Here is a 26,485-nt window from a genome sequence, read left to right as displayed (position 1 = left end):
TAAGTATTGCAAAAACTGTTGGCAGGGCAGGCAAATTGGATTAACCCAGCAGGCACAGCATCGTATGTTAAATGCTGTTTATGTACAGTTTGGGCTTCCCAGATGATTCAGTGGTCAAGAGTCAGCCTGCTAATGCAGGAGACGGAGGTTTGATCCCTGGGTCAGGAATATCCCCAGGAGGGGGAAACAGCAACCCACTCTAGTACTCTTTGCCTGGAGAATCCCATGGACAGAGGAGCTGGGCTGGCAAGAGTGAGGGGCTGTGGTCTGGCGGGTTACCCAGTCTGAGCAAGACTCTTCGGAGCTGACTGCCACTTGTTAAGAAAGGGGTCGTCTCTCCCATTATCTGCAGTTGGAAGTCTCCCCAGGCAGAGGTATGGGTGTTCCTAAGAAAGTACTTCCAACCACTATTCCCATATCACAGGGATTTGCTCCCAAGTGGTAAAAAAATTTAGTTGAATGAACTTTCACCTTAAAATTGTGAGGTATCAGGAAAGGCCTGGAAACAGGTGCAGAAACCCCAAGGCAGGCTCTGAGCCAGCGGGCAGAGCTGGAAGAACCGGGGTGAGAGCAGTTTGAGAGCCAGGCTGGGCCTGGGCACCCTAGGGCCTGGAGAGGTTGTTGCTCTCTACGGAGAGAAAAAAGACTGGAGTGGGAGGCGACAGAATATTAACCAGAGATTCGGGCATCCAAGAGTCCAGGTGAAGAATGTGGCGGTTGTGGGTGGGTAGATGAGTTTTCTGGCCAGTATAGCCAGAGATGGGGCCACTGATCACTGCAGGAAGGGACAGCACGGAGGAGCCGTCTTGTGCAATGGGAGAAGGCGAGGTTGCCTGGTCTCAGCTGGCATTAGGTCCAGTCCTAGTAGGCTGTCTCTGGGACACTCCCGATGTGCCAGGGAGGCAGTTTCAGAAATGAGGGGGTCAGAAGTGGCTGGGTGACACAGCAGTCACAGACTGGGGTACAGTTGTGTTTGAGGGTCCCCACCGGAGACTAAGAGTACATTGACACTTGTATTAAAGGTGTGCGTGAGGAGTGGGAGAGCCCAAGGTGGATTAGTAACAGCTAGTCACAGCTGATACCAACTCAAGGATGGCTGATCCCTTACAGCTGAGATAAACCAAGCTAGGATCACCCCAGGGAAACAGCACCCCTTGTCCCTCTTCCTTCCAACCCCTGAAACTCCCTGACAAGTCATGTTTTCTGTGACCAGATTTTTATAGCAAAGGCCAGCATCCCTAACCCCCAGCCAAACTCAAGTCCCCATACCAACCTAACTTCCTCCTAAGCTATAGAGTCTAGCTTCCTGCAGGGGTTGGAACTTAGCTTTAAGTTTGCTGTATGGTCTCATTTATCGAGTCTAAGAAGGTTTTACCCCCATGCATAAGGGTTATCTGCTTTCAAAGGGCTTAAGGTTAATGCTTTAGTTTTAGAGTCAGTCCTTCTGTTACACAGATGCCTGAGGGGTGAAAAGTTAGCACACCTGATCTTAATCCCAGTCCCAATTCTCAGATGATTACAGCCCTCACCTGTAGACCACTCCTTTTCCCTTTGTTCTGGCAACATCTCTAGGGTGGTTCAGTTCACAAGACTACCTTCACAGATACTCTTTCTCAATTGAGGACTGCACATGGGGTCTGGGGTCAGCCATTTGAGTACCCTGTGCCAGGGACACACTCCAGATAACAGGGATATCAAGAAGGTATTTGTCGAGGATGGAAGGTTTCGATTCAGTCAGGTGGTCAGGGTAGGGGGTTTTCCCTGAATAAAGAACATGCATTTAAGTACTTTTGAGTAATCCCAGGTAGCCAACAGAGGTTACAGAAGCCCTGGAGGCAAGAGCAAGGCTGGGGCATTCGTGGAATACCCAGGAAGCTGAGGTGCTGCAGAAAACAAACAAGAGGGAGCAGAGCTGAAAGTGGAGAGTAAGATAGTCTCATGGAAACCTGAGACCTAGCACAAAGGGCTCAGTAGGCCATTTTTATGACTTATAGCTTGAACTTTTGAGATCTAGCACCTACAGGTTTGAGAGTAAGGAACAGATTTCATTTTCAGTTTTAAAACAGGCTGCAGCCTGAAGAGCAGAGGTGAAGGTGGGGCAGGGTAGGAGCAGATACCTAGAGACCAGATAGGACACACCTGTGTTCACACAGGTGCGCCTTCAAGGCTCTGCAGGACTATTCAGTAAAGACACATGGACCTGGATGCAATTCAAAAATAGAGCCAACCCAGGTACAACGTCCCCTACAACTCCGGAAGATTTCCCGAGAGAGCCAGAGGCAAGGATAGCATGGCCCCCAGGAGGTCGCACAGGCCTGGCCGAGGAAGACACACTGACCACCTCTCTCTGGAAGCTTCCACCGCGAGCAATTCCTTATAATCAGTACATCGATTCCTATGTCTGACGCCAAGATCTTTATTATGTTTTTTCTATTTTTCTATGTTGAAAATTTTTAAAGCTTCAAATGAGTAAAGGTTAAGCATAAAAAATTTTTCCCGAAAGTCAAGGATCACCCTGAGGTTTTTGAGTTTACGTTTAACCCTCCTCTACCCTCGTCCCCGCAAACCCCGAGGCAGTACCGAACTTGCTTTTCCCCTAGCAACGAGGCGCTGCTTCAGCCTTACAAGTGGAAGTTCCCCCTTCTGCTTTCATTAGGAAATAAGCACTATTTTTTTTTTTTTTTAGAACCTACATCCCTCCCCCCCTTCTGCTCTTGGGTTCCTAGTTTCCTAAAAAGTTTTTGAGAGAGCTCGGGCCCTGCAAAGCACATCCCTAAAACTCCTCCTACAGCTGCTTTTTGCGAGGAAGGGCGACTACCAGTTAAACATGCTTGGAAGGAGAAAGCAAGAAAAAGAACTCTTCTGTGTTTGCAAAACCCAAGCAGGACGCCCACTGGGCTGAAAAGCTGGCAGCTCGGTAAACGCCCGCCACACAAACACAAGCCTTATCCTGGAGCTCCGGTGATTTCACCGCCCGCAAAAGTTCAGCAAAAAAAAAAAAAAATCAACTTCCTTAGCCCACCCTTCCCCACCACTACCCGACCCACCCAACGTTCTCCCGCCGGCTCCCAGGCACATTCTGACCAGCCGCGCTCGCCACGCCGCCTTTTCATGCGGTCCCGGTTCTACGTCACTTCCGGAGGCGGGGCTCATTGGGCGGGGCCGTGCAGGGAGCGGGGAGGGGCCCGAACCAGGAGGGGGAGGGGCGCGGCGGCGGCCAGGTCCGCGCAGGCTCGCCTGAGCCGCAGCCGCCGAGCCGAGCACTTGACTATATATGGTCAAAGCTGGGGGGCGAGCCGCGCACGCGGGGCCGCGCTTCCGGGTTCGGCGCGTCCGCAGCGGCTGCGCGCAGGGCAGGGCGCGAGCCGGCCTCTGAGACCCGGCCTCGGACCGCCCCCTCCGCCCCTCTCCGCGCCCTGCACGCCCGGCGCCGCCTTTCGGCCCCTGTCCCCGGGCTCGGCCTCGGCCAGGTCTGATTCGCGGCGCGCGCGGCCCCTGCAGGCTCTCTGGCGAGCGCGGCGCGGTAACAAGTGGGCAAGGATGCCGTACGAGATCAGTAAGTGCCGCGGCCCGGTGCGCCCCCCGCCCCAGGGGTGGGCGCCCGCCCTGCCTGTCTGCCTGGCCCCCTCGGCCATCGGCCGGGTGCGGGCGGTCCGGCGAGGTCCGCGGGGCGCAGGGGAGGGGTGCGGGAGCCGGCTGGTGAGCGCCCCGCCGCCCTCCCGGGGGCGCCGGGCTGGCCGGCGAGGGAAGGCGAGGAGAGCGCCCCAAAGTTGGCGATGCGGTCGGGGCCCCGCAGAAGCCTCCGCATCTCCCTGCAGGGCCTGGTTAAGGGAGCGCGCGGACCAGGAAGTCGCACCCGTCCCCTGCGCTCCTTCAAAGTGGCGGCCGCCCCTCCGGGTTGGAGGCAACAGGTGACCGGCAGAGACCGGTCCAGGGCCGCCCCCCCCCCCCCGCCTTCTCCTTTTTCTCTCCCCTTTTCCCTCCCCTCCGCCCTCAGCCCGGCGCGGGGCTGGCCCTCAGGTGCCTGGCTGCGTTTGTGTCTCTGCAGAGAAGGTGTTCGCCAGCCTCCCCCAGGTGGAGAGGGGTGTCTCCAAAATTGTGGGCGGCGACCCCAAGGGCAACAATTTTCTTTACACCAACGGCAAGTGCGTCATCCTAAGGAACATAGACGTGAGTACCTCGCCTCCCCCGCTCCACCGGCCGCCGCCCGGATGCCGGTTCTTTCCCTGACCACCCGCCCAGCTTTGGGGTGAATCCTTCCCCTTGCACCCTCTCCCCTCCTGCCCAGCGGCCTGGGGCGAGGACGCCACGCCCCCCTCAGCCTCGGGGACCACACCTCAGAAACCCAGGGAGACAGTTACAGATTTATCCAGACCCAATTCTCTTTCTCCGTGGGGGAAGCCGAGGCTCAGATTTAGTTCCCTTCAAGTGAAGGGCTTCTGGGTTTGAGAGATTGGCCCTTGACCCTTGGGGTGCTTGGTGACTCGGCCTCTCTGAGCCCCGGTTTACTCATCTGTAAAATGGAAATGACTTGGGGCTCCCCGGCTTGCCCTGCTGGCCTGGGCCCCCCTGAGGGAGACCCTGCATGCCGAGCGGACACCCATACTCATGGCACACCCAGGGTCCCCCAGTGTGGCAGGAGCGGGCTCACACCCAGGTCTCTACCCTTCCGGCCTGGTCTTCCCTTTCGCGGGGTCTGAGCCCCACTGCAAAATAAGGAACCAGTTTATCCCCATGAATCATGCACAGGCCTCCTGTACCCAGGCTGAGAAGGCTTCTAGAGCCCATTCCTTGGGAAATCCTCGAAAAATTCCGTTACTTCTCTGTAATTATCGAAATGACCCGGTGTACTTGTCAGGCTCCCCACTGCTGAGATTACACACTGAAATCTTTTCTGCCTGCCTGGACTGAGTAGGGGGTGGGGGGTGGAAGCCAGAGGTATCTACATGACCATTCCCTAGTGTCTGGGGGTGGGGAGGGTTCTCCTGAGCTTTCTGGGTGGGGCTTGTACACAGTCTGTAGGTGGATGGCTTTGATTGGCAATGCCCCCTCAAGGGGTGTCAGCTTTAATTCAGGGTATGTGGGTGGTTACCCCTGGGGCACTGGAACTGTCCCTTTGGAGACAGCCTTGCTTCTGAACCTCAGAGCTGGCTGAAGCAGTGCAGGAGCTCTGTGGTCTTGGTTTCCTTGGTCTGTTTGAGTTCTGAGATGCTGCTGGCTCTGCCTCCGCACCCCTCTCCCCCCCCCCACCCCCAAAACAGTCTGCTGGGAGACAGAGCTCCATTTGGCAGTTTCTGCCCTGCCCAGGATGGCTTGGCCCCTCACTTGAAGGGGTGGGTGGGTGTGAATGTGCTTTGAAGGTGCGAACAGCTCCTCTGCTAGACACAGATTCCTCGAAAGCTGATCCCAACTCACTCAGAACTGGGGAAAACATGGCCAAGAACTTAGATCATAAAGATCTGGAGGTCTCCAGAGAGCTTCTGAGATATTGAGAAAAGAAAAGTTTAGATGACTTGAGCAGCAATGGTCCGCTCAAGTAGATAGATATTGATAGGTCCTGAGTAGATAGATACTGTAGTTTGTCAAATAAAATGAGTAAAGGCATTCTCAGGGATACAGGGCAGCAGAATGAATGCTTGGGTTTGCCCCTGACAAGGCACGCACACGTCCCTGCAGGCTATACTCACTTCCAGATGGGAGCCTGCCCATGAAGACCTACTGTGTGTCTGGTGCCATGAAAGGTTCTTAACCTGCAGCTTCTCCTTTAAATCGCATCTTCCCCACCTCCCTGCTCCACCCGCCCAGGGGACCCACTGCTCAGAACTGGGGTCCAGCTCAGCGAGATGAAGGCAGCCAGTAAATGGAGCCACTTCCAATGGAGACGCTGTTTACAGTCACGGACAAGCACCCTCTTTGCAGAGGCATTCCCTAACTTACGGAACCTATTCTGTTTTCTGCTTGCTTATTCTTCTGAGCTTTTTTTTTTTTTTTTAAATAATATTTATTTATTTTTGGCTGCGACAGGTCTTCGTTGCAGCACACGGGTTTCTCTAGTTGAGGCACCTGGCTTAGTCGTTGCAACATGAGGGCTTAGTTGCCCCGTGGCTGGTGGGAATCCCAGCTCCCCAACCAGGGATCAAACCCGCATCCCCCACATTGCAAGATGGATTCCCAATCACTAGACCACCAGGGAAGTCCCTCTTCTGAGCTTTTCGTCCTTAGCCGTACCGCCTCGAGTTTACCATACTCTTTGGCGGGCGCGTCTGCTTACCTGTCCCATGTTTGTGAGTGTCTTCAGGGCCAGGACAGCACCGGGGTGCAAATGTGTTCTTCCCACCCTGTTCGGGAAGCCCCATCAGACATTTAGGCTTTTGTTTAATGGGAGCAGACCATTGCTGCTCAAGTCAAGGTGGGAACAATTTTTGTTAGGGCGGAGTATTCCTGGGGAAAAAAAAGACACTACTCTCATGAATATTGAAATAGAGAGTGTTTTCTGGTTGGAATACAGGCTCAGAGTCCAGAAGAGACACGAAAGGGAGGAGGGGACCAGATCGGGGAACGTCCAACAGAACATCTGATGGGCGGCTTATACTGAACACGCCCGCCCATAGTTGGGTTTCCCACACATTCATCCCCAGAATGGCGACCGCCACTCCGCCAGCGGTTCTGGCCCCAGCCTTGGACTTCCCCTTTCCACACCATATTTAGTTCTCCAGTGAGTCCTATTGCCTCTGCATTCAGAGACTTCCGAATCTGACGGATTTTTCACTGCTTCCACCCTCATCGTGCTATCTCGCCTGGACTGCAGAAACCAAAGGCCAAACTGGCCTTTCTCCCTGGCCCTCCTCCAGCCCGCCCTCAGCACTGCTGCTGGACCGGTTATGAAAATATGGGGTCGAGCTGTTCCTTCGCTCTCCCATCCGAGACCAATGGTGCCCCGTCATCCAGCCTTGCATCCCCGACCTCTCCTTACTGCCACCTTCCCCCTGCTGGGGCTCCAGGCCCCCGGATTCCACACCCCTCCCTGGAGCTTGCTGCGTGTGGGTCTCCAGACTTGGGCCTTGCTGTGTCCCTTGTCTGCGCATTCTTGCCTCAAATAGCAGCATGACTCGCTGCCCATTTGCTGTGGCAGCTTGGCCTCCTAAGTGGCCCTCCCATCCTGGCCTTCCGGGAGCCAGACGGCGAGTAGCCACTCCCACCTGCCGTGTCCCGGCCTAGCACAGTGCCTGGCACGTAGTCCGGTGCTCAGTAAGTCTCTTCTTGATTGAAAGGCGGGCTGTGTGGCCGAGATGCAGCCACAGAGGTTTTACTGTATGGAAGTAAGAAAGGCTCCCCTGGTGGCTCAGACGGTAAAGAATCTGCCTGCCGTGCAGGAGATGCAGGTTCGATCCCTGGGTCGGGAAGATCCCCTGGAAAAGGAAATGGCAACCCACTTCGGTATTCTTGCCAGGAGAACTCCATGGACAAAGAAGCCCTGAGAGCTACAGAGTTGGACACGACTGAGTGGCAGATACCACCTTTATTCCCGCCAAGCAGGCATCAGGCCCTTGCTAGCCTTCCACTTGGAGCCACAGCTGTCACGCACTTTGCTGCCTTCAAAGTTGCTTTGTGAACCCAGCATCACGGCGCTTCTCAAGCTGGCGGCAGAGAGCGTTTCTCATCTGTTTTTCTCTCAACATATTTGATTGCCACACCTAGGAGAGGAGAAGAAATTCTCTGCAGGGTTAAAAGCAGGCAGTGAGATGGCCATCCAGAAAGGAAGATTCCAGAAGGAGGGAGCCTAATAAACTCGTACTTCGAGGCCCTGTTGCCCGCCGCCTGCAGTGTAGTTAAAAGGTTCCCCGCCCGCCGCCCCCCCCCCCCCCCAGCCCCCGCCCAGTGGCTGTGAAGGAGCCTCATCACCTTCTAAACCGCCTGGGATCACTTCCCTGTAAACTGGCTCTGGCAAGTGAGTGCGCGCTGCCAGTAGTAGCCAGCAGGGCTGCTACACAGGCAGGTTTGGGGCCTGCTTTTAAAGCTCTGCAGCCCCTACATTCCAGAGCTAGAATGTACTATATGTGTGTGTAGTAGTTGCTCAGTCGCGTCTGACTCTGTGACCCCATGGACTGTGGCCCGCCAGGCTCCTCTGTCTATGAAGATTCTCCAGGCAAGGATACTGGAGCGGGTTGCCATTTCCTTCTCCAGGGGATCTTCCCACTGTATATATACACACACGCACATATGTGGGGGGAAATGATTTATATGAAGTTAAATTCCAGGGGGTGTAGTGTTTGGAGCAGTCTGGTGTTTCTAGTGTTTGGAGCAGTCTGGTGTTTCTGTGCTTCCAAGCACGGGCTCTGTGGGCTCCTTGTCAGCAGGGCAGAGCCCAGCTGGCGTGTGTGCCACGTGCTTAGTTGTGTCCAACTCCGTTGTGACCCATGGAGTGGGTTCCATGCCCTCTGCCAGGGGATCTTCCCAACCCAGGGATCGAACCTGCATCTGCATGCCTCCTGCATCGACAGGTGGGTTCTTTACCACTTGGGCCACCTGGAAAGCCCTGGAGGCCAGCTTAGGGGATGTTGAACTTGAGCGCGGAGTTTTCCACGGGGTGACCTGCCGGTCAGCGTGCAGATGGACCACCTAGGGCGTCCCCTTCAGGTGGGGGTGGGGTGTGTACACGAAGGGACAGATGGCCAGAGGAGGACCGACCTCGTCCCTTCTGTCCCATGACGCGTGCCTCGAGTCCCTGCCCCCTGCCCAGGACGACTGCGTGTTCTATGGGCAGCGCAGAGACAGTGCCCCTGCCTGTGTGGAGCTCACTGCCTCGGGTGGGACTGAAACGGGCCGCCTGATGACAAAAGGAGGTGGCATGTTTGATCGCCACCTGGACAGAAGGCCAGCAGGCAGCACAGACATGGGGTCAGGCCAGGAGAGCGCTGGGGTCCTGTGGTCTAGCTTTTTAATGAGCAAGGATGCTGGGCTCAGAGAAGGCTCCAGAGCTGTTGGGGAGCCCGAAGGGTGGGGACGTGTTCCACTGGCTTCTGGGCTAATGATCTTCAGGTGCTTGGGCTCTGATGTCAGTGTCCACCCATTGCCAGTCGTCTTGACTATATGAACCCCCCACACCCTGAGTGGCAGCTGGCTCAGGGGGTCACTTCCACTTCTCTCCCACCCTCCTTGCCCCCTGCACTTCCTGTGCTTGAGCCTGACTTGATCCTGTTATAGGTGTATATAAGCACCTGCTGTGTAGCGGAGCCCAGGCCTGGCTCTGGACACTCCCCGGCAAAGGCCTGTCCTCACAGAGCTCAGTCTCCAGGGAAACCGACACTCAGGACTGATGCCGAGAGGAAGAAACATGCCAGGAGGTGTCATCCCAGGGGACCTTGAGCAGCTGGGGCCCTGGGAAGGGACCAGTCAGGTGGAGCGGGGTTGGCGAGAGAGTCCTGCACAGGTTGTGGACCCTTGTGGCCGGAGTCCTGGGGTGGGGGGATTTACAGGCAGGCAGGAGAGGGTGCTGGGGGTCAGGCCGCCCCACCGCAGCCTGGCCCTGCCCCGAGGCCACCAGAACCACGAAAAGGTTCAACAGATGAACCATGTAGTCAAGTCAGTGGAGAGACTGTTCTGCAGCTAAGGTATGAAGCAGGTGTGTGCATGCTTGGTGCGTCCCACTCTTTGTGACCCCACTGACTGTAGCCCCCTAGGCTCCCCTGTGCGTGGAATTTTCCAGGCAAGAATACTGGAGCAGGTTGCCATTCGGCTTTCTCGTGGGATCTTCCCCACCCAAGGATTGAACCCACGTCTCCCGCGTCTCCTGCATTGGCAGGCAGATTCTTTACCACTTCACCACCTGGGAAATCCACGTGAGGCAGGAGGGAGGCCAATTAGGAAGCTGCTCGAAGATGAAGGCATCGTCAGCTGCTGCATCCAGTCCTCAGCCCTGACGTTTCCCACACACGTTCCCTCTCTTGCCAAGCCTGGCCCGTAGCCATGGTGCCCAAGGTTAAATCAGTGGCTCTCAGTTGAGAGGCAGTTTTGCCCCCACCCCACACTGTTGAGGGGTATTTGGCAATATCTGAAGACATTTTTGTGCTACTGGTATCTAGTGGGCAGAGGCCAGGGGTTGCCAAACATCCCACAATGCACAGGACTGTCTTGCAACAAAGAGTTCCCCAGCCCAAAATGTCAGCAGGGGCGAGCAAAGAACCCCAGTAGGTAACATTCTAACTCACCAGGTTAGCACTTTAAAGAAGCGTGTCCTCAGCGTTTTGGGAACAAGAGGAAAGGGCCAGCTGTGTCACAGAGCCTCAGGGAAGGTTTCTGGAGCAAGGGCACTTTTGAGTTGGGTTTTGGAGGGTGGGTAAGAGTTTTCCAGGAAGGGGGGTTGAGACAGCAGAGATGAGGGGAGTCTGGACAGGGAGTGCAGGCGCATGGAGGTTGGAAGAAGCTGAGCTCGTGTCCTCAGCACTGTTGCGGACTCACTGGGGCCTTTGGGTGTCTGTCTTACCCTTTGTTGTCGTGTGCTTGCTCAGTCATGTCTGACTCTGTGACCCCATGGACTGTAGCCCACCAGGCTCCTCTCTCCATGGGATTCTCCAGGCAAGAATACTGCAGTGGGTTGCCATTCCCTTCTCCAGGGGATCTTCCGACCCTGGGACCAAACCCGCGTCTCCTGCATTGGCAGGCGGGTTCTTTACCATCTGAGCCACCGTTTCTTGCCCTTGGCAGGGAGGCAAAGAAACGGTTGCAGCAGAGCGGTAGCCCTGTCCCTGGTTACACTGGGGGCTGACCCTGGCCCCCAAAGCCTGCCCTCCTGACTCCTCCTAAGGCCCTGGGCAGGCAGAGGGAAAGGGGGACAGGAAGGGAGGGGGTGTCATGCTGGGCCCAGCAGGGAATGGTATGCCCACTCTCACGTGGGCACCCCCGCCCCTGGGGCCCCTGTTCTAGGGCTTGGTTTGCTTCAGGGTGGGAGCTGGGCAGGAGCCAGAAGGAAGATTGTGGGCGTGGCCACTCCTGCCTGCCTCCATTCGGGCTCTACACTTTCCGGGCGGGTAGCTGGGTAGCTGTCACCACCGCTGCAAACCTCTGTTCCCTGAGTTAGGAGTCAGGCTGACAGTGACTCCAGACGTAGGTAATGGAGTAGAACCAAGGGGAGCAAGGCCGCTCAGCTGAGTTCAGGTCCCAGTCCCCCCACTTACTTGGGCACATCCCTCCAAGTCTCTCTGCCCCACTTCTTTGCCTGTAAAATGAGTCCTAAGGTTACCCATAGGTACTGTGAGGTTTCAAAGAGAATCAACTGAAGGGTCACCCCGGCTGTCTGAGAGTAGTCATCAGCATACGATGGTTGTGTTTTCAAAAATGGTTGCTGGGGACTGGCATGCCCCAGTCTTTTCGGCGGGTGGGGGGGCGGTGGTCAGAAGTTGCAGTGGTGAATCAGACCTGGGCTCTGCCCTCCGGGGGGGTCCACTTGGTGAGCTTTGCAGGTGTAAGAATGACATGTGTCCAAGGTAGCAAATAATAAGGGTGGGAGGATAGGGAAGGTAGTGTATAGGCTTTCTGGGCTGGGAGAGATCATTTCTACCTTGGAGCATCAGGGAAGGCTTCCTGGAGGAGGCTGGGAGCCTTTGCCCGAGCATTAGAAGGTAATTCGGAGAAGGTCATCTAGGAAGTAGGGAAGGTATTCCAGCCTGCAGCACTGGAGGAGGGCGAGGGCAGAATGGGAAATGGACTTTGGACAGTGGCTTAGGGCTGCTTCCTCTGGGTGAGAGAAGGAGGCTTCAAGGTCGAGCAGGGCAGGCTGGCTGAACCCTGGACTGAGCCTTTGGGTTCAGTTCTTCAGGTCTGGAAGCAGAGAGGTTTGTGGAGCTGCTTGGCGGTCATTGAGTTGGGGCCCCCGTGAGCAGAGGGCCCCGCAGGTCACATTCGCCATGCAGGTCGGGTTTCTAGGGCCTGCTTTTAGGAACTGGGTGTGTCTAGAAAGCCAGCGCTCTGGAAACTTAATCCTCCCAAAGGTCACTTTGCCTGGAGTTTGGAGGAGGCCGCCACGGGCCATCAGCAGCTCCAGAGGAGCAGGGCTGTGTCCCACGGCTTCACTGATGTGGCGACACGTCCATAGGATTCCAGGCGCGCCGTGGCAAAACTGCATGCCCTGTGGCTGGGGCCACCCCTTAACCTTACCTGTAAAGTGCCGCGGTGACCTCTGGCCTCAGAGGACACAGGAATGTGAAGGCTCCTTTGGGGGCGGGGGGTGCTTAAGGGATTCTCCCTTCCATGTGTGGAAAGGTATGGGGGGAGAATGCTTCATTTGCTGGGCTGGGGCGGGGCCTCCACGCACAGGTGGGAGGTGGGAACGGTCCAGGGGCCTCTGAATGTGTGATCAGAGTCCGGACACAGAGCCTGGTGGGTTGGTGAAAGGCAGAGGGGTCAGTTCAGATGTTGTCACGGTATTGTCCTGGTCCCAGGAGGGGCAGGAAAAACTGGAATCTGGCCAGGGTGGGAAGATGAGTTGGATGGACTTGGGACAAGCCTAGGATCACAGGGCAGGGCAGGGTTGAACAGCAGGTCAGGGCCAGGGCTGGGACAGGCCTGGGGTCAGAGGTGGAAGGGTGCGAAGGGATGCACCAAAGATGGAGGGTTGGGGGCAGGGCTGGGATGCACCTGGGGACCCAGCTAGATGACAGGAGGTTTTCGCAGGCTCAGCCCACATCCGCTAGGCACCCACGGGCCTCAAATGCCAAGGCTTCCTTCTGGTTTCTGCCTGAAGCCCCTGTCCCCTGATGGGGCGGTGGGGGGAGGAGGGCAGGAAGGAAGTCCCAGGGGAGGGGCGCCCCAGCCCCACAGGGCTGGGTTTGCCATGAGCCTGGCCTCTGAGGCCAGGGAGGCGTCCCCTTTGGCCGGGGAGCTGAGGGCGGGGTTCTGCTGCTGACTCGGAGTGTTCTGTTTGTTGTGTTCAGCCTGGAGAGCTCGCCCCCAGTTGTGTCGGGAATGTGGACGGGGGCACCGGGAGAGCTCGCTCGGGCTGACCCGAGGTTTCACTCGCCCCAGCCACTTTAGGGGAAGTATCTGTAGGGGCAGGACTGCCTCCCAGGGCCGCTGTTTAACTCACTTCCACTTCACACGCCACCCCCTCTCCGCTCCCCTTTAAGGGCAAGGCCAGGCTGGGCATCACTGTGGGCATGAGTCCCCCTGGGGGGGTGGTCTCCCACCTGTTGTGCCCACATGCAGGGCTGAGAGCCCTCGGTCAGCTTCGGAACACGGGCCTCGAAGCCACCCGGCCACAGACCGCTTTCGCCAGCTTCTCTATGAGGGAAGTTGTCCTCGTTAGAACGTTCCAGTCCAGAGGGCTAACCTGGGCAGGAACAGGTTGGGTTCTGACTGACGTTTACTGGATCCTACACATCATCGTTTTATTGCAGGGTAATCTAAGGACAATAAAATCCTTCTGTTTCAAAAGCACAACTAGAGTTTTGACAAATTAAATATCATCCCATCACCCCCGCCACCAGCTGTCCAGTCACCCCCCTGGGCCTCTCCACGGGCCTCTCCACCCTGCCCCCCACCCCCCAGGCCCTGGAAGCTCCATCAGCGACTGGCTTTCTGTGGCCTGTGGGCTGGCCTTTCCTGGACTTTGATCAGAACAGACTCCTGCCGCTCGTTCTCCTTTGCGTCGGCTTTGTCACTCAGCGTGAGGCTTTCGAGGCTCCTCCCGTGGTTGAGGGGCCTCCGCAGTTTGTAGCCTTTTGTTGCCGAGTAGTGGTCCCTTGAGCGGACAGCCCTTTGCTTCTCCAGGCACCTGGGGGTGGACTTTCCGGTTGGTTGGTTCCCACTTAGGGGCTGTCGTGAACTTTCATGTGTATCTTTTTGTGAGCACGCACTTTTCTTTCTCTTGGGGTTTTTGCATAAATGTTGTGTTTAACTTTATAAATAACCAGCTCAACTCTTCCAGCTGTATTATTTTACATTCTCCCCAGCAGTATATAAACATTCCAGACTGTACCCCACCCATCCTTGCCAACATTTGGTCACTTCAGTCTTAATTCTCTTGAGTCTCCTGGGTATAGGGTGGTTTCTCACTATAGTTCTGATTTGCGTTTCCCAAAAGGCTAAGGACATCGAGCACCTTTGCACGGGTTAATTTGCCATTCAGAATATCTTCAGATGGTTGAAGTCTCTCTGATTTCACTTTTTGCATATGTTTATTCTGCATCAGATTAACGTATGAACCACATATGTTAAGTACCTACTCTATCATGTGACACCAAGTCCTAGGGGTAAAAGGACTGTGTAAACTTTTACCCCCCACCAAAAAAAAATAATTGAGCATCTGTCGTTTGCTAACGGCTGTGATGGCTAAAGGAGATAAATGCACATGGAGCAGCTCAAAGAGGAGTTGGAGGAGAGGGATAAGGGGGCCAGGGACCGTGGTGTGTGTCGGGTTAAATGATTCGCAGGCATAGGAGAGAGAGGGGCTGTCACAGCAGGCTTCACGCAGATGGCTCTTCAGGCCTGATAAGTGGGTGTTAGCAGGCAGGGAGAGGTGTTGCTGGCGAGGGCACAGCATTTACGGAGACCAGGGGGCTTGTAGGAATGGTAGGAGGGAGGTTGCCGGAGCTGGGACTTAGCAGGACGCTTCTCCGGACTGTCGGGTGAGAGGGCGGGCGATCCTGTGGCTAGGAAGCTGAGAAGAGTCCGGGCCTCTGGCCTTGTTGAAGGGCGTTAAGGAGATGGGGAGGGGGAGACTATGAGGTGGTTAGAAGAGGTGGGAGCAGTTGGGGGGCAGGTCAGATGCGCCCGCAGCAGCCTCCCTGGGACCTGATGTGTTCACAGCCTGTAGCTGCTCCTTTCACAAGGCACTTGGCTCTGCAGTGCGTGTTGGCGGGTGTCGGGGATTAGATGCCTGGCTCTCTCTGCCCTCCTGGGAGGACGCTGGGCTCTGATGACAGAGCATCTGAGCTCAGGGCCTTAGGTTTGCTGAGGCCCCTGGGCCGTGTGTGTCCAGGAGTGCCCTGATCGACTTTGATAAATTGTACGTTTAAGCCTGATGATTGAGTCCGGAGAGCTGCTCCTGGTCTCCGACGCTGGCCCAGTTCTCACTGCAGAGTCCAGCCAGCCTTGGATTTGAGCCACGAAAGGGAGTTTCCCAAATCCAGGGATTTGACCAAGGTGGGGCCCCCCAGCTGCCTGCCCACTTCTGTGTTCCTGCTCCTCCAGGCCAGAGGCTCCGGTTTGGGTCAGACCCCGCCTGGCAGCCTGGGGAGAGCTGGTTCGGAACAGGGGAGACCTGCTCTGGGGAGCTAGACTCAGGGAAGGCGGCAGCCCCTTACAAGTGGGAGAAAATTAAGAGTCGTAGATTTTTTTTTCCTAAGGAAACTTTTATGTCCCATGTGTATTTCGAAAATACGTACTTGTTCAGCAAGTACCGAAAGAAAGCAAATCACCTCGCATCTCATAAAAGAGTTAAATTGCCTAGAATTCTTGTCACCCAGGCAGGTAAGTGTACTTTTGGGATTTTCCTTACGGAGGTTTTGACGTCTGTATTTGTGTATGTCTGTGGGTCATTTTCCCACCCAACTCTGTTAATCCAGAGAGTGGAAAGCAAGTTTGCCCACTTCTGGGTTGCCTGTGTTCACTCTGGTCTCCTCCCTGCAGAATCCGGCCATTGCGGACATCTACACGGAGCACGCCCACCAGGTGGTGGTGGCCAAGTACGCACCCAGCGGCTTCTACATCGCCTCCGGAGGTACCTGTCCCTCCGCACACGGGGCTTCTGGCGGCATGTGGTGTGGCCCACCCCGCCCCCGCCCTCCCCACCCCGCCCCGAGTCCTGGGTGCCTGGCTTGGGCAGGTTGGGGAGGTGGGTGAGGGAGGAAGGTCCAGGAGGATGGAGATGGTAGGTGGGCTGACACGGGAAGTGTAAGCCACCGAGAACTCCCTTTCCAGAAGTGCAGCTGGCAGTGTTCCAGCTGGTTCCAACTCGGAGGTCAGCGGGATGCTCACGAGCCATTAGGGCAGCTGTGTTGTGATGTATCAAAGCCCATTGAGAGAGTGTGTGTGTGTGTGTGTGTGAGTGAGTGTGTGTAACTGTGTGTGTGTTTGTGTGTGTGTGTGTTTCTGACTTGTAGCTTTGCCTTGTGTGTGTGTGTGTGTTTCTGTGTGTGTGTGTGTTTCTGTGTTTGTGAGTGTGTGTGTGTTTCTGTGTGTGTGTTTCTGACTTGTAGCTTTGCCTCGTGTGTGTGTGTTTCTGTGTTTGTGAGTGTGTGTGTGTGTTTCTGACTTGTAGCTTTGCCTCGTATGTGTGTGTTTGTGTGTGTGTGTGTGTTTCTGACTTGTAGCTTTGCCTCGTGTGTGTGTGTTTGTGTGTTTGTGTGTGTGTGTGTTTCTGTGTTTGTGAGTGTGTGTGTGTTTCTGACTTGTAGCTTTGCCTCGTGTGTGTGTGTGTTTCTGTGTGTGTGTGTTTCTGTGTTTGTGAGTGTGTGTGTGTTTCTGTGTGTGTGTGTGTTTCTGACTTGTAGCTTTGCCTCGTGTGAGTGCGTGTTTCTGTGTGTGTGTGTTTGTGTGTTTCTGTGTGTGAGTGTGTGTTTCTGTGTGTGTGTGTATTTCTGACTTGTAGCTTTGCCTCGTGTGTGTGTGTTGTGTGTTTCTGTGTTTGTGAGTGTGTGTGTGTTTGTGTGTTGTGTGTTTCTGACTTGTGTTTGTGTGTGTGTTTCTGTGTGTGTGTGTTTCTGTGTTTGTGAGTGTGTTGTGTTTCTGTGTGTGTGGGTGTGTTTCTGACTTGTAGCTTTGCCTCGTGTGTGTGGGTGTTTGTGTGTGTGTGTGTGTTTCTGTGTGTGAGTGTGTGTTTCTGTGTGTGTGAGTGCGTGTTTCTGTGTGTGTGTGTTTCTGTGTTTGTGAGTGTGTGTGTGTTTCTGTGTGTGTGTGTGTTTCTGACTTGTAGCTTTGCCTCGTGTGTGTGTGTGTTTCTGTGTGTGAGTGTGTGTGTGTGTTTCTGACTTGTAGCTTTGCCTCGTGTGAGTGCGTGTTTCTGTGTGTATGTGTTTCTGTGTTTGTGAGTGTGTGTGTGTGTTTCTGTGTGTGTGAGTGTGTGTGTGTTTCTGTGTGTGTGTGTGTTTCTGACTTGTAGCTTTGCCTCGTGTGTGTGTGTGTTTCTGTGTGTGAGTGTGTGTGTGTGTTTCTGACTTGTAGCTTTGCCTCGTGTGTGTGTGTGTTTCTGTGTGTGTTTGTGAGTGTGTGTGTGTTTCTGTGTGTGAGTGTGTGTGTGTGTTTCTGACTTGTAGCTTTGCCTCGTGTGTGTGCGTGTTTCTGTGTGTGTGTGTTTCTGTGTTTGTGAGTGTGTGTGTGTTTGTGTGTGTGTGTGTGTGTTTCTGACTTGTAGCTTTGCCTCACGTAGCCTTTCTCTGCTGCCCCTTTCCCTGTACCGAGCACAACTCTGGCCTCAGGCAGGCACTCGTTCTGTTTGGCGATTGAGGTCTTGGCTCCCTCCAGCTGGACTTCTGTGTGGCTCGGTGGGAGGCTGGGCGAGAGGAGGGACATGAGATGCCCGTGGTGAAGGAGGCTCTGTCCACCCCGATGCTGTCTGGTCTACAGCTGAGAAGGAGGGCACACAAGGTAGACTGGCTGCCCCCGCGTCTCCCATCCATTCATCGGTTTGTACACTCAGCAGGTGTTGACGGGTAGCCTTGCCTGCATCCAGCCGGGTCTCAGGCCCCAGGAAGGGTGATGAGCTGATGTGGGCCTTGCCAGATCCCCCCCGGAGAGGGATGGAAATGAGCAAATTGCTGAACAGATGAATGGCCAGCGGAGAAGGGCAGGGATCGTACATACTGGTGTACGGTGTACATACCGGTTGCCCCTTCATAGCTGTGTTGTCGTTGTCTAGTCGCTCTGTCGTGTCTATCTCTGCAGCCCCATGGACTGTAGCCCGCCAGGCTTCTCTGTCCATGGGATTTGGATTTCCCAGGCAAGAGTACTGGAGTGGGTTGGCATTTCCTTCTCCAGGGGATCTTCCCAACCCAGGGAACGAACCCGAGTCTCCTTTACCACTGAGCCGCCAGGGAAGTCCTCCTACCTATGCAAGCCTTCCTTAAAATAACTCACCTTCCTGGGCCTTAATTTAAGTGCCTTGTCTGTAAACCGGAGCTTTTGTTCCTGCCAGGTTGGTTTGGGGAGGACCCCGGGCAGCAATGCGTGTGTGATGCCCGGGGTGCCCTGGTGGGCACCATAGGGGACCGGGTGTCTGTCCCTGAAACTCCGGGGTGAGAGGCGTGCTCGCTGACGGCTGATGCCAGCTGTCCAGGGTTGTGTGTGTGGGGCTCAGCCAGGAGCTGGCACGAAGTGGGCCCTTAATGATTTTTATGTTTAGACCTACTCTTGATTCCATCTGTAAAACTTGCTCTAATTTATATCCTATGATTTACTCTAGCCCTGTGATTCCCAACCCCCCCACCCCCGCCGGCCCTGCTTTGCTTGCCAGCACAATGCCTCTTCATTTAAAGCCCGGGATTTGGCCCTGGTGGCTTTTAAAATGTGTCTTCTCGGGAGAGAAGTATGGTTGGCGTAGCTCAGCGGCCTGGTGTTGGGAGCCGCGGCCCAGCTGCTGAATCACTCACGAGCCAGGCCTGCCCTGCGGTCCCCGGGCAGGTCACTGAACCAGCAGGAAGCACGGTCCTCGCCTGCTGGTGCAGAGACCGTTGCAAAGGACAGTCCGCAGAAGTACAGGCTCCATCTCACGTTTTCCCTCCCTTGCAGGCTCCCGGGTTTGATGGGGAAGTGAGCGGGGTGGGGCTGTGAGCCCGCAGGCCGTGGGCGGTGTGTTTTATGTTTCTAGCAAGCTGGTCCTTTGAATGGAGCAAAGACCAGGAAACATTTACTGCACGGAGATTAGAGCTCTGGGCTAAAGATAGTGTTGTGTGTAGAGTATGGAGCTGGAGAGGTGCCGTGCTCTCTGGCTAAAGTGGGTTACCCAGCACCTGGTATGTCCAGGGTGGGGTTGGGGGTCCCAGGACCTCGGGAATCCTGCGGTCACTCCCAGACAGGGCTCCAGCCTCAGATCTGTGAGTCTGTAGATCCCCGTAAGTTTGGCTGGTCCACATTCAGGTAAAGGATCGAACTTTCCGGAAGGCCTGGGTGAGAAGCCCAGGCCCCCAGCCCCTAAACCAGACAGCAGTGTATGCCTTTGGGGACCCTCTCTCCTGGCTGGTGGTCCTCAGGGTAGAGCCATTCCAGGGCCTGATTTACCTTTCTAGGGGATCTTCCCAGGTTGCTGGGGCTGCATAGGGGTCTCCACCCCTGACACCGCAGTGATGCTGGTGTGAGCCCCACACCAAAGTGGGGGGCACAGGCTCACCATGAACAGATCCTGTTTCTTTTTTGGAAGCAGCTTATTGTCTGGGGAGAGACCCTCTCCGGATGGTGGAAGGAGGCCTTGTGGAGGAAGGGAGCCCTTCCCCTGGCCCTGTCTGCCCCGTGCACTGTGGCCTCTGCTCTGTGGCCCTGTGAGTGCAGCACGTGGACACGTGTGTGTGTGTGCAAGCAGGTGCCTAGTCTGTGCTGTACCCCGTGGCCTAGTGCAGGGGCCTGGTCCCCAGGGGTACCCGGTTAGGGCTGCCCTCAGCTGGTGGGGCCACGCCTGTTCTCTAAGCCCTCCATCTGTTTCCAGCACAAGCGCTCCTGAAAAGAATTAAATGTACCAGCAGGGCCCATCAGAGGAGGCTGATGGTCCAGGTCGGGGTCGGGGGGCAGGTGGTGGAGAAGAACTGTGATGCCAGGCCTGTTAAGGGGAGAGTGAGCTGAGGGCAGGGCAGGCAGACCCCCTCTGAGCCTGGGGAGGGGGAGAGCGGTTCTGCTGTCTTGGGGGCCGGGGGTGGGGCTGTTTCTGCCATGTGCTGCAGACGCTGCTGTGTTCTCCATGACTCCGTGTAGCGCCCTGGGCTGGCCTGAGCGCAGGGACTACACGGCCTGGTGCGTGTGTGAATGTGAGCACACGTACACGTGAGCACGGGCGTTGGTGCATGGGTCCTTCCTGCACACGCAGTACACCTTTCCCTTCTCCAGCCTCTGCCCCTTTCTTGCCTTTCCCTGCTGGCCCGTTCGTTCAGCCAAGGGGCCTAACTCACTCGAGGCAGCTTCTGAGCTCGCCTCGGGCAGCGTGCCAGGCCGTCCGGCTGGACCAGTCCAGAGACCAGGGTCCCCTCATCCGTGCCATTCACAGGGAGGCCTGTGTCCCCTCCCAGCTGTCCCACGGCCAGACAGGAGCCCCGGGTGTGCGCCCTCAGAGGCGGGGTCCCCAGTGGCCTCTGCAGAGCCTTAGGCAATCCTCTGACCCACTAAAGACTAACTCGTCTAGACTGCAGCGGACTGGAGGCTGGTCTGAGACTTGCACGTGTCGACTCGCTTTGTTGGCACAACAGCCCTCTGGTGGCTGGTTGTCCCCCCTCGGGTGTAGTCGTAGGGGGTGTTTTAGACCCACAGAGCCACAAGGGGCAGGGGTCGCGTCTGCAGCAGACACTTACCCTCGAGTGGACCCAAACAGGAGACAGGAGCTGTCCCCCTGGACCTCACATTCAGTGAAGCAGCCAGGGATCCTGGAAGCAGGGTGAACAGAACTGCTGGGCGGATGGGACTTCCCTTGCCACCCCACCCCCACTCCCCACCCCTGACCCACGTGGGGCTGAGCTCCTAGCCTTGAGAGTTCCTGTAAAACACTCCACCTTTCCTGCTCCTTTGGGAAGGGGTGTGTCAGGGTTGGTGCTGGGAGCTGGGTGTCAGGGTGGTGACGGGCAGGGAGGGGGTGATGCTTTATCACTGATCAGCCACAAGTGCTGCCGTGAGAAACCAGCTTGGCGTCAGGTTCTGCCTGGAGTGTCATCCCTCCCAGCGCCGACCTGTGTGTCTCCCAGGAGACTCTCAGCCACCGGTGCTGACGGGGTGCCTGGCTCTACGAGCAGAGCCTGCAGGGCACAGGGGCACCTCTCGTTTCCACTGGTCACTGCAGCACCCACACCCGAGAGACAGTGTCACTAGAATTTTCCTGTTTTGCAAATGAGGATCCTTAGCTCCTAAATGTTAAAGGTAGTTGCCCCAAGCCTGTGTGCCAGTTAGACCCCCTTCAAGGAAAGGAATACAGTCATAAATCAGACTGCTTCCGGGGTTCAGGGGGTGCCACCGTGCGTCCCTGGGCTTCCTGACAGCCTATGCAGGGCCCATGATCCCCGGGGAAACACGGAGATCCTGTGCTGGTCCTCACGGAGGCAGCGGGTTCTGAGTGATGGCGTCTGAGTGCTGCTTACCTGATGGATGCCCATGCCTCCTTCCAGCCCTGCCTGCACCTCCTTCCAGCCCCGCCCAGGCCAGCCCACCAGCCTGGGGACGGTGGGCAGCATCACATGGCATGCCCAGAGCCCACTCAGCCCTTGGCCCCGAGGTGAGCGTGGCCCTCACCACCCTGTTGTGCCCGCAGACGTGTCTGGGAAGCTGAGGATCTGGGACACCACGCAGAAGGAGCACCTGCTGAAGTATGAGTACCAGCCCTTCGCTGGGAAGATCAAGGACATTGCTTGGACAGAAGACAGTAAGAGGATCGCCGTGGTCGGGGAAGGAAGGGAGAAGTGAGTCTGGCCTCTGCCCCGTCCCCCTCTCCCCATCTGTGTCCCTTGCTTGGCTTTCTCTCCTGGGCACCCCGGTGGGAGGGCTGCGGTGACATCGGTACGGCTCGGACTGGGGGTGGCGGGGTGTGTGATGAGTCCTGTGGGTGCCGGGCCTTTGATACAGGGCTGGCTTTAGCAGTGCACGTCCGAAAACCACGTGTCACCACAGGGAGCACCCCCCACCCCCACCCCCGGGTTTGTCTCTGGGCTCAGGCACCTCCTTCGATGCGGCATCCTCGGCCCTTCGCCTCCTGAAACCCGTGCTGTCCTGCACACGTTCTAGATACAGGGAGACAGAGCAGGTCAAACCGTGGGGCTCCTTAGAGTGTTTACTGGGGTTCCTCCCTGAAGCTTCCCCACCGCCACACCTGCCGAGGGGGGAGGCTGGATGTGATCACCAGGTGGGCACACCCCACATGGCTTTACTAGGGAGGAGGGACACTGGGCAGGTGGCCCTGGGCAGCTGCTTGCCCTCACAGGGCCGCTGACCAGCAGGGTCAGGACCTCGCTCCAGGTGTCTGGCTCCAGGCGCAGGCAGGGTTCTGTCCTCAGCCCCGCTGCTGCTGTCCAGCACTTTGAACTTGTCTCCATTTCCTTACTCAGGCTTTCTTTTAACGGGTATCTTGATAGGTATTCATCCTTCCATTATCTCTTACGTCATCCCTGTTGTTCTTAATTCCTTCTTCACTGAGTCATAGCTCGCAGTGCAAACAGCACATTTTCATAGACTGCCGACTGCCCGCTGACTGCATGGCGGCATCTCATTTCGAGCAGGGGCCGGGGCCTGGTGTGTTTCCTGGTCCCCACCACCAACCACCACCCCCCATCACTTCCCCCACCCCCTCATTAAAACGGCCGTGAGACTGGTGAACCAGGCCTGAGCCATTGGCCTGGCTGGTGCTTCTGAGGCGTCTTCACGTGGGGGGCTCCTTGAGTCTGTGCTGTAAGACACGGTCACCTGGTCCCTTCCCGAGGGCCCTCGGGGCCGCTCCCACTAGCTCTCCCGCATTTCAGATGAAGCCAGGGTGCTGGTGTGTTGGTTCTTTCAGGGAGCACGTGTGATGCGTGATCATGAGCGGGGCTGCCCCCCGCCGGCATCCCTACCCCTGGTCGCTAGCGACACAGCTGCCCGTCCCAGTGACCTGGCAAGGCCTGACCTTTCTCTCCTGTGGCTCCTCTCGTTGGTGAAGGTTCGGAGCTGTCTTCCTGTGGGACAGCGGCTCCTCCGTGGGTGAGATCACGGGCCACAACAAAGTCATCAACAGCGTGGACATCAAGCAGAGCCGGCCGTACCGCCTGGTGACTGGCAGTGATGACAACTGTGCTGCATTCTTTGAGGGTCCACCGTTCAAGTTCAAGTTCACGATCAGCGTAAGTGAGCGTCTTTGGAGGGTAGTTTTAGGGGGAGCTTTGTGGCTTATGTGTGAAGCCAGCAGAATCTAGACCTGTTAGATGCTGGTGGCAGAAGGTCATGCGTGCACAGAGTTCATGCCAGGTTTGCTGGGTCATGGTTCCAGCACTCGGGGGTGGGCGGGGAGCAGGTGTACCCTGGGACTGTGTGTGTACTGGGCGGGCGGCACATCTCTGACCAGGCGAGTATCCTGGCCCGAAGAGGCCCTGTTAGGGGAGCCCAGGCCCGAGGCAGCCTGCCCTCTGGTTGTGCCAGCGTGAGGCCCACTGAGCCACCAGTGTGGCATAGGACGTGAGCTCCAGGGATGTCTGGGTCTGTTCCCTCCGGCGCCTCCTGGGAGATGGATGAGGGCAGGGTCACACCGGTAAGGTGGCACGTGGTGAGCAGAGTTGGGTGCTCTGCCTGTAGGGCGTGCTCTAAACGCTGAGTGGAACCACACAGCCTTCTGTAGGAACGACTGCAGGGCCTCGGTCCCCGAGGCTTTGCACGTGGGCCTGACCCTCCCTCAGCCTCACTTCATCCATCTGCAAGGTGGGCGTGGGACACGGGCGTGAGAGCATTTTAGCCATGGGGTTGGGCTGTGCGCAGTGCCCTCCCCGGGCCCAGAGCGGCCCCAAGGCTCGTTTCCCACCCCAGGGGTCTGAGTATAGAAGGAAGGGCACCTGGCTGCGGACAGCCCACCGGTGAGTCTCACGGACCACCCACGGGCAGTCGTGGTTCCAGACCTGCTCTCCCAGCGACTTGTGTGAAAACACTGCAAGGCCGCCAGCCCTGGTGTAGAGGTGGACATGACCTCGCTGAGCTGCAGAGTGGAGGACACTCAGCCCTTTACTGCTGGCTGTGTTCCCTGGAGGCGGCCGAGCTGGGCTTGGCCAAGGTCCGGGGACGTGTCCAGAATGTTAGTGGCTCGCTGAGGAGTCTGTAAACTCTGATGATGACGCGGTGAGTCATGAAGAGCGGGCAGGGCGTGGCCCGACGGTGGTGAGGGTTCTTGGCGGGCCCCTGGGGCGTCCCGGGGACAGGATCCAGGCTGCGGGCGGCATTTCTGGACATGGGTCTCGGCCCGGCTGCAGAGGGGCTTCTCCAGGTTCCCTGTTCGTGGTGAAGCGGGGTCAGTTTTATCCCAGGGCCCCTGAGGAGGGTCTCTGGCTGGCTGCCTGGGAGGCACAGTGGGCACGGCTCCTCTGCCCTTCGGGGTGGGCAACCTGGAGTCCCTCCCAACACCCCCAGCACCTCCCAGAGGCTGGCCCTCGGGGCTGCTGGTCGTGGTGGGGTGGTGTTCAAGGTCATGTTTCCTGAGCAGGATAAGGTGCTCTGGAGCATGGATGAGTCATGCTGAGTCAAGTAGCCGGGCTTCCTGCGCGGTGCCCAGCGGAGGAAGGAGGGGAGGTTTCCGTGGCAACCAGAGGCTTTCCCAGCTCATCCCTGTGGAGCTAGCCCGCCCAGCTCCCCACGCCCCGCACACTCGTTGTGTTTGTTTTTACTTGGCTGAGCTATGGGTGGACAGGGCTTCTTTCCAACCACCCCCACCGCGCCCCCCCCAACCCACCCAAGGATTTAGTTGTTCTTTGCAGACGTGGGTTAGACCCAGCAGCTCAGTGGCGGCGGGGGGTAAGTGGACCCAGGATTCTTTCCAGACTTGACCCGAGCCTGTGCTCCTCACCCCTGCTAGTCTTCCTTCTGTAGTATGTATGTGTCCGTTCCACCGTACATGTGCCTGATGAAATGATCGCTCACCTGGGGACCTGGCTGAAGGTTCTTCCCCTTTCCATGCTCCTTTCTCATCTGGGAGTACCACCCTCGCCCCGTGGCCCCGGCCAACATCTGTCTCCAGGGTGGGCACACAGCTTGTCCCCAGGTCTTCTGTGTAAGGACCTAGCAGGGATCAGAAGGGGCTGCGGACCAAGGATGGGGTCCTGGGTGGCAGCCCAGCACCGCAGCTGGCCAGCTCTACAGCCGGCGGGCTGGCCCTGCCCCTGAGCACCCCCTGGTAACAGGGTGAGGAAAGCCCTCGTTCATGGCCCCCAGGGCTGGGGCGAAAGGAGAGGCGCTGGTGGACATGTGAGTGTCCATGAGCAGCTAGCTGTTGGGCTTCTGCTGGAGAAGATTCTGAGAGGCTCAGTTGGCCTTGAACAGAAAGGATAGGAGGACGCTCGGGGTCCCTCACGCCCTCCTAAAATGCCTCCTAAGGGGCTGACAGCAAGGTCAGCTTGTGACTCCTCCGTGTGTACCTGGCCTCGACCCTCATGGCCCCAGAGTAAATCTGTAACGTGAGGGCTGCCCATTGGTCCACGTTCCAGTTCCTGCCATCTTTCTCTTGGCCATGTTTAGGGCTGTGGGGTAAGGGGTGGGTGTGAGGAGCCCAGAGGGGTCAAGTTCAAGTTGCTGCCTCAAAAAGGAGTAACTGGTGTTCAGATCAACTCCCAGGAGGCTTGGACCCGGGTGGAAGGAAAGCAGTGTTACAGAACACGTTGGGTGGCCACGCGTCACCTTGCCGGCCTGAGCGCAGGGGTCCTGTTGTTTTTCCTTCTTGTTCAGAGTTTGTTTAAACCACCTCCTCCTGTTGGCAGAGCAAGAGTGGAGACAAAGCTGAGTCATGCCCAACTGTAGCCAGACGGTCCAGGTTCCCGCCCGGCCCGCCATCCATGTTTGTCTGAACCTGAAATGGGCTGAGAGGCTGCAGGGCACCAGGTGGAGGTGCTGCAATTCCAATTCCCCCTGAAATTGACCCCAGCCCACCTGGGGAAGTGACATCAGAGTCCAGGGGACCGGCTGTGGGACAGAGGCCGTGGGCAGCAGTGTCCTGTGCCCAGGGCTTTAGATTCCCCTTTGAGGCCCTCCGGGTGGCCTGAAAAAGAGGGCAGGTGGCCCTTGCCCATCCCTGCCTCTCCTATCGGGTCTTCTTCCTGCTGAGGGCATCCCTGGGCTAGGTGCATCTGGATGTGTGGTCACAGGCCCACTAAGCATCTCTAGCTCACCTGTGTGTCTGCACCTGGCCACCTGTGGCCTTGGTGAGTTTCCATGCTTCTCCAGCCTCTACTTCCTCCTCCGTCGGGTGGGCAGGTGGGCACTCCTGGAGCAGACACCTCTGTGACTGTGTCCATGGTCCATTCCATAGTATGTGTGCCTGATGAAATGATGGCTCAGAGCAGGAAGCGTTGGGGGCCTTCTTTGCCCCAGGCCCGCTTGTCATCACAGACTGTGGCTGTGTGATCTGGGACTGGAAACTGCCCGTGTCTCCCCAGGCCTCTGAGAGCAGAGCACACCCTGGCTGAGGAGGGGATGCCTGGCTTCCCCTTCGCCCAGGTGGGCTGCATAGTCTGGCACCTGAGTGTCTCACACATCACCCCGTGGGAGGAGCTGCCCTTCCTTCTAGAGCCTCCGTCTACTGCGATGCAAGTATCACCTTCCTAGACACATAAATTTTGCGCTTGAATGTGTGAGGTTTCCGGACTGT

At 57.0% G+C, this 26,485-nt stretch overlaps 1 protein-coding gene across 2 annotated transcripts in view; it reads left to right on the top strand.

Annotated features, from left to right (window-relative positions):
- Window positions 1-3,377: 3,377 nt before the first annotated feature.
- Window positions 3,378-26,485, top strand: part of WDR1 (WD repeat domain 1) — a 42,393-nt gene continuing 19,285 nt past the window's right edge. For both annotated transcript variants that reach the window (XM_061420824.1, XM_061420825.1), the window contains exons 1-5: window positions 3,378-3,556; window positions 4,049-4,170; window positions 15,625-15,715; window positions 21,431-21,578; window positions 22,808-22,988. In XM_061420824.1, the coding sequence (XP_061276808.1) occupies window positions 3,541-3,556; window positions 4,049-4,170; window positions 15,625-15,715; window positions 21,431-21,578; window positions 22,808-22,988 (558 nt within the window). In that variant the 5' untranslated portion in view covers window positions 3,378-3,540. The remainder of the gene's footprint in view (window positions 3,557-4,048; window positions 4,171-15,624; window positions 15,716-21,430; window positions 21,579-22,807; window positions 22,989-26,485) is intronic.

The sequence above is a fragment of the Bos javanicus genome, chromosome 6, assembly GCF_032452875.1.
Source record: "Bos javanicus breed banteng chromosome 6, ARS-OSU_banteng_1.0, whole genome shotgun sequence".
NCBI lineage: Eukaryota > Metazoa > Chordata > Mammalia > Artiodactyla > Bovidae > Bos > Bos javanicus.
Note: the sequence above shows the minus strand (reverse complement) of the source record. Positions and strands in the feature narration are given on the sequence as shown.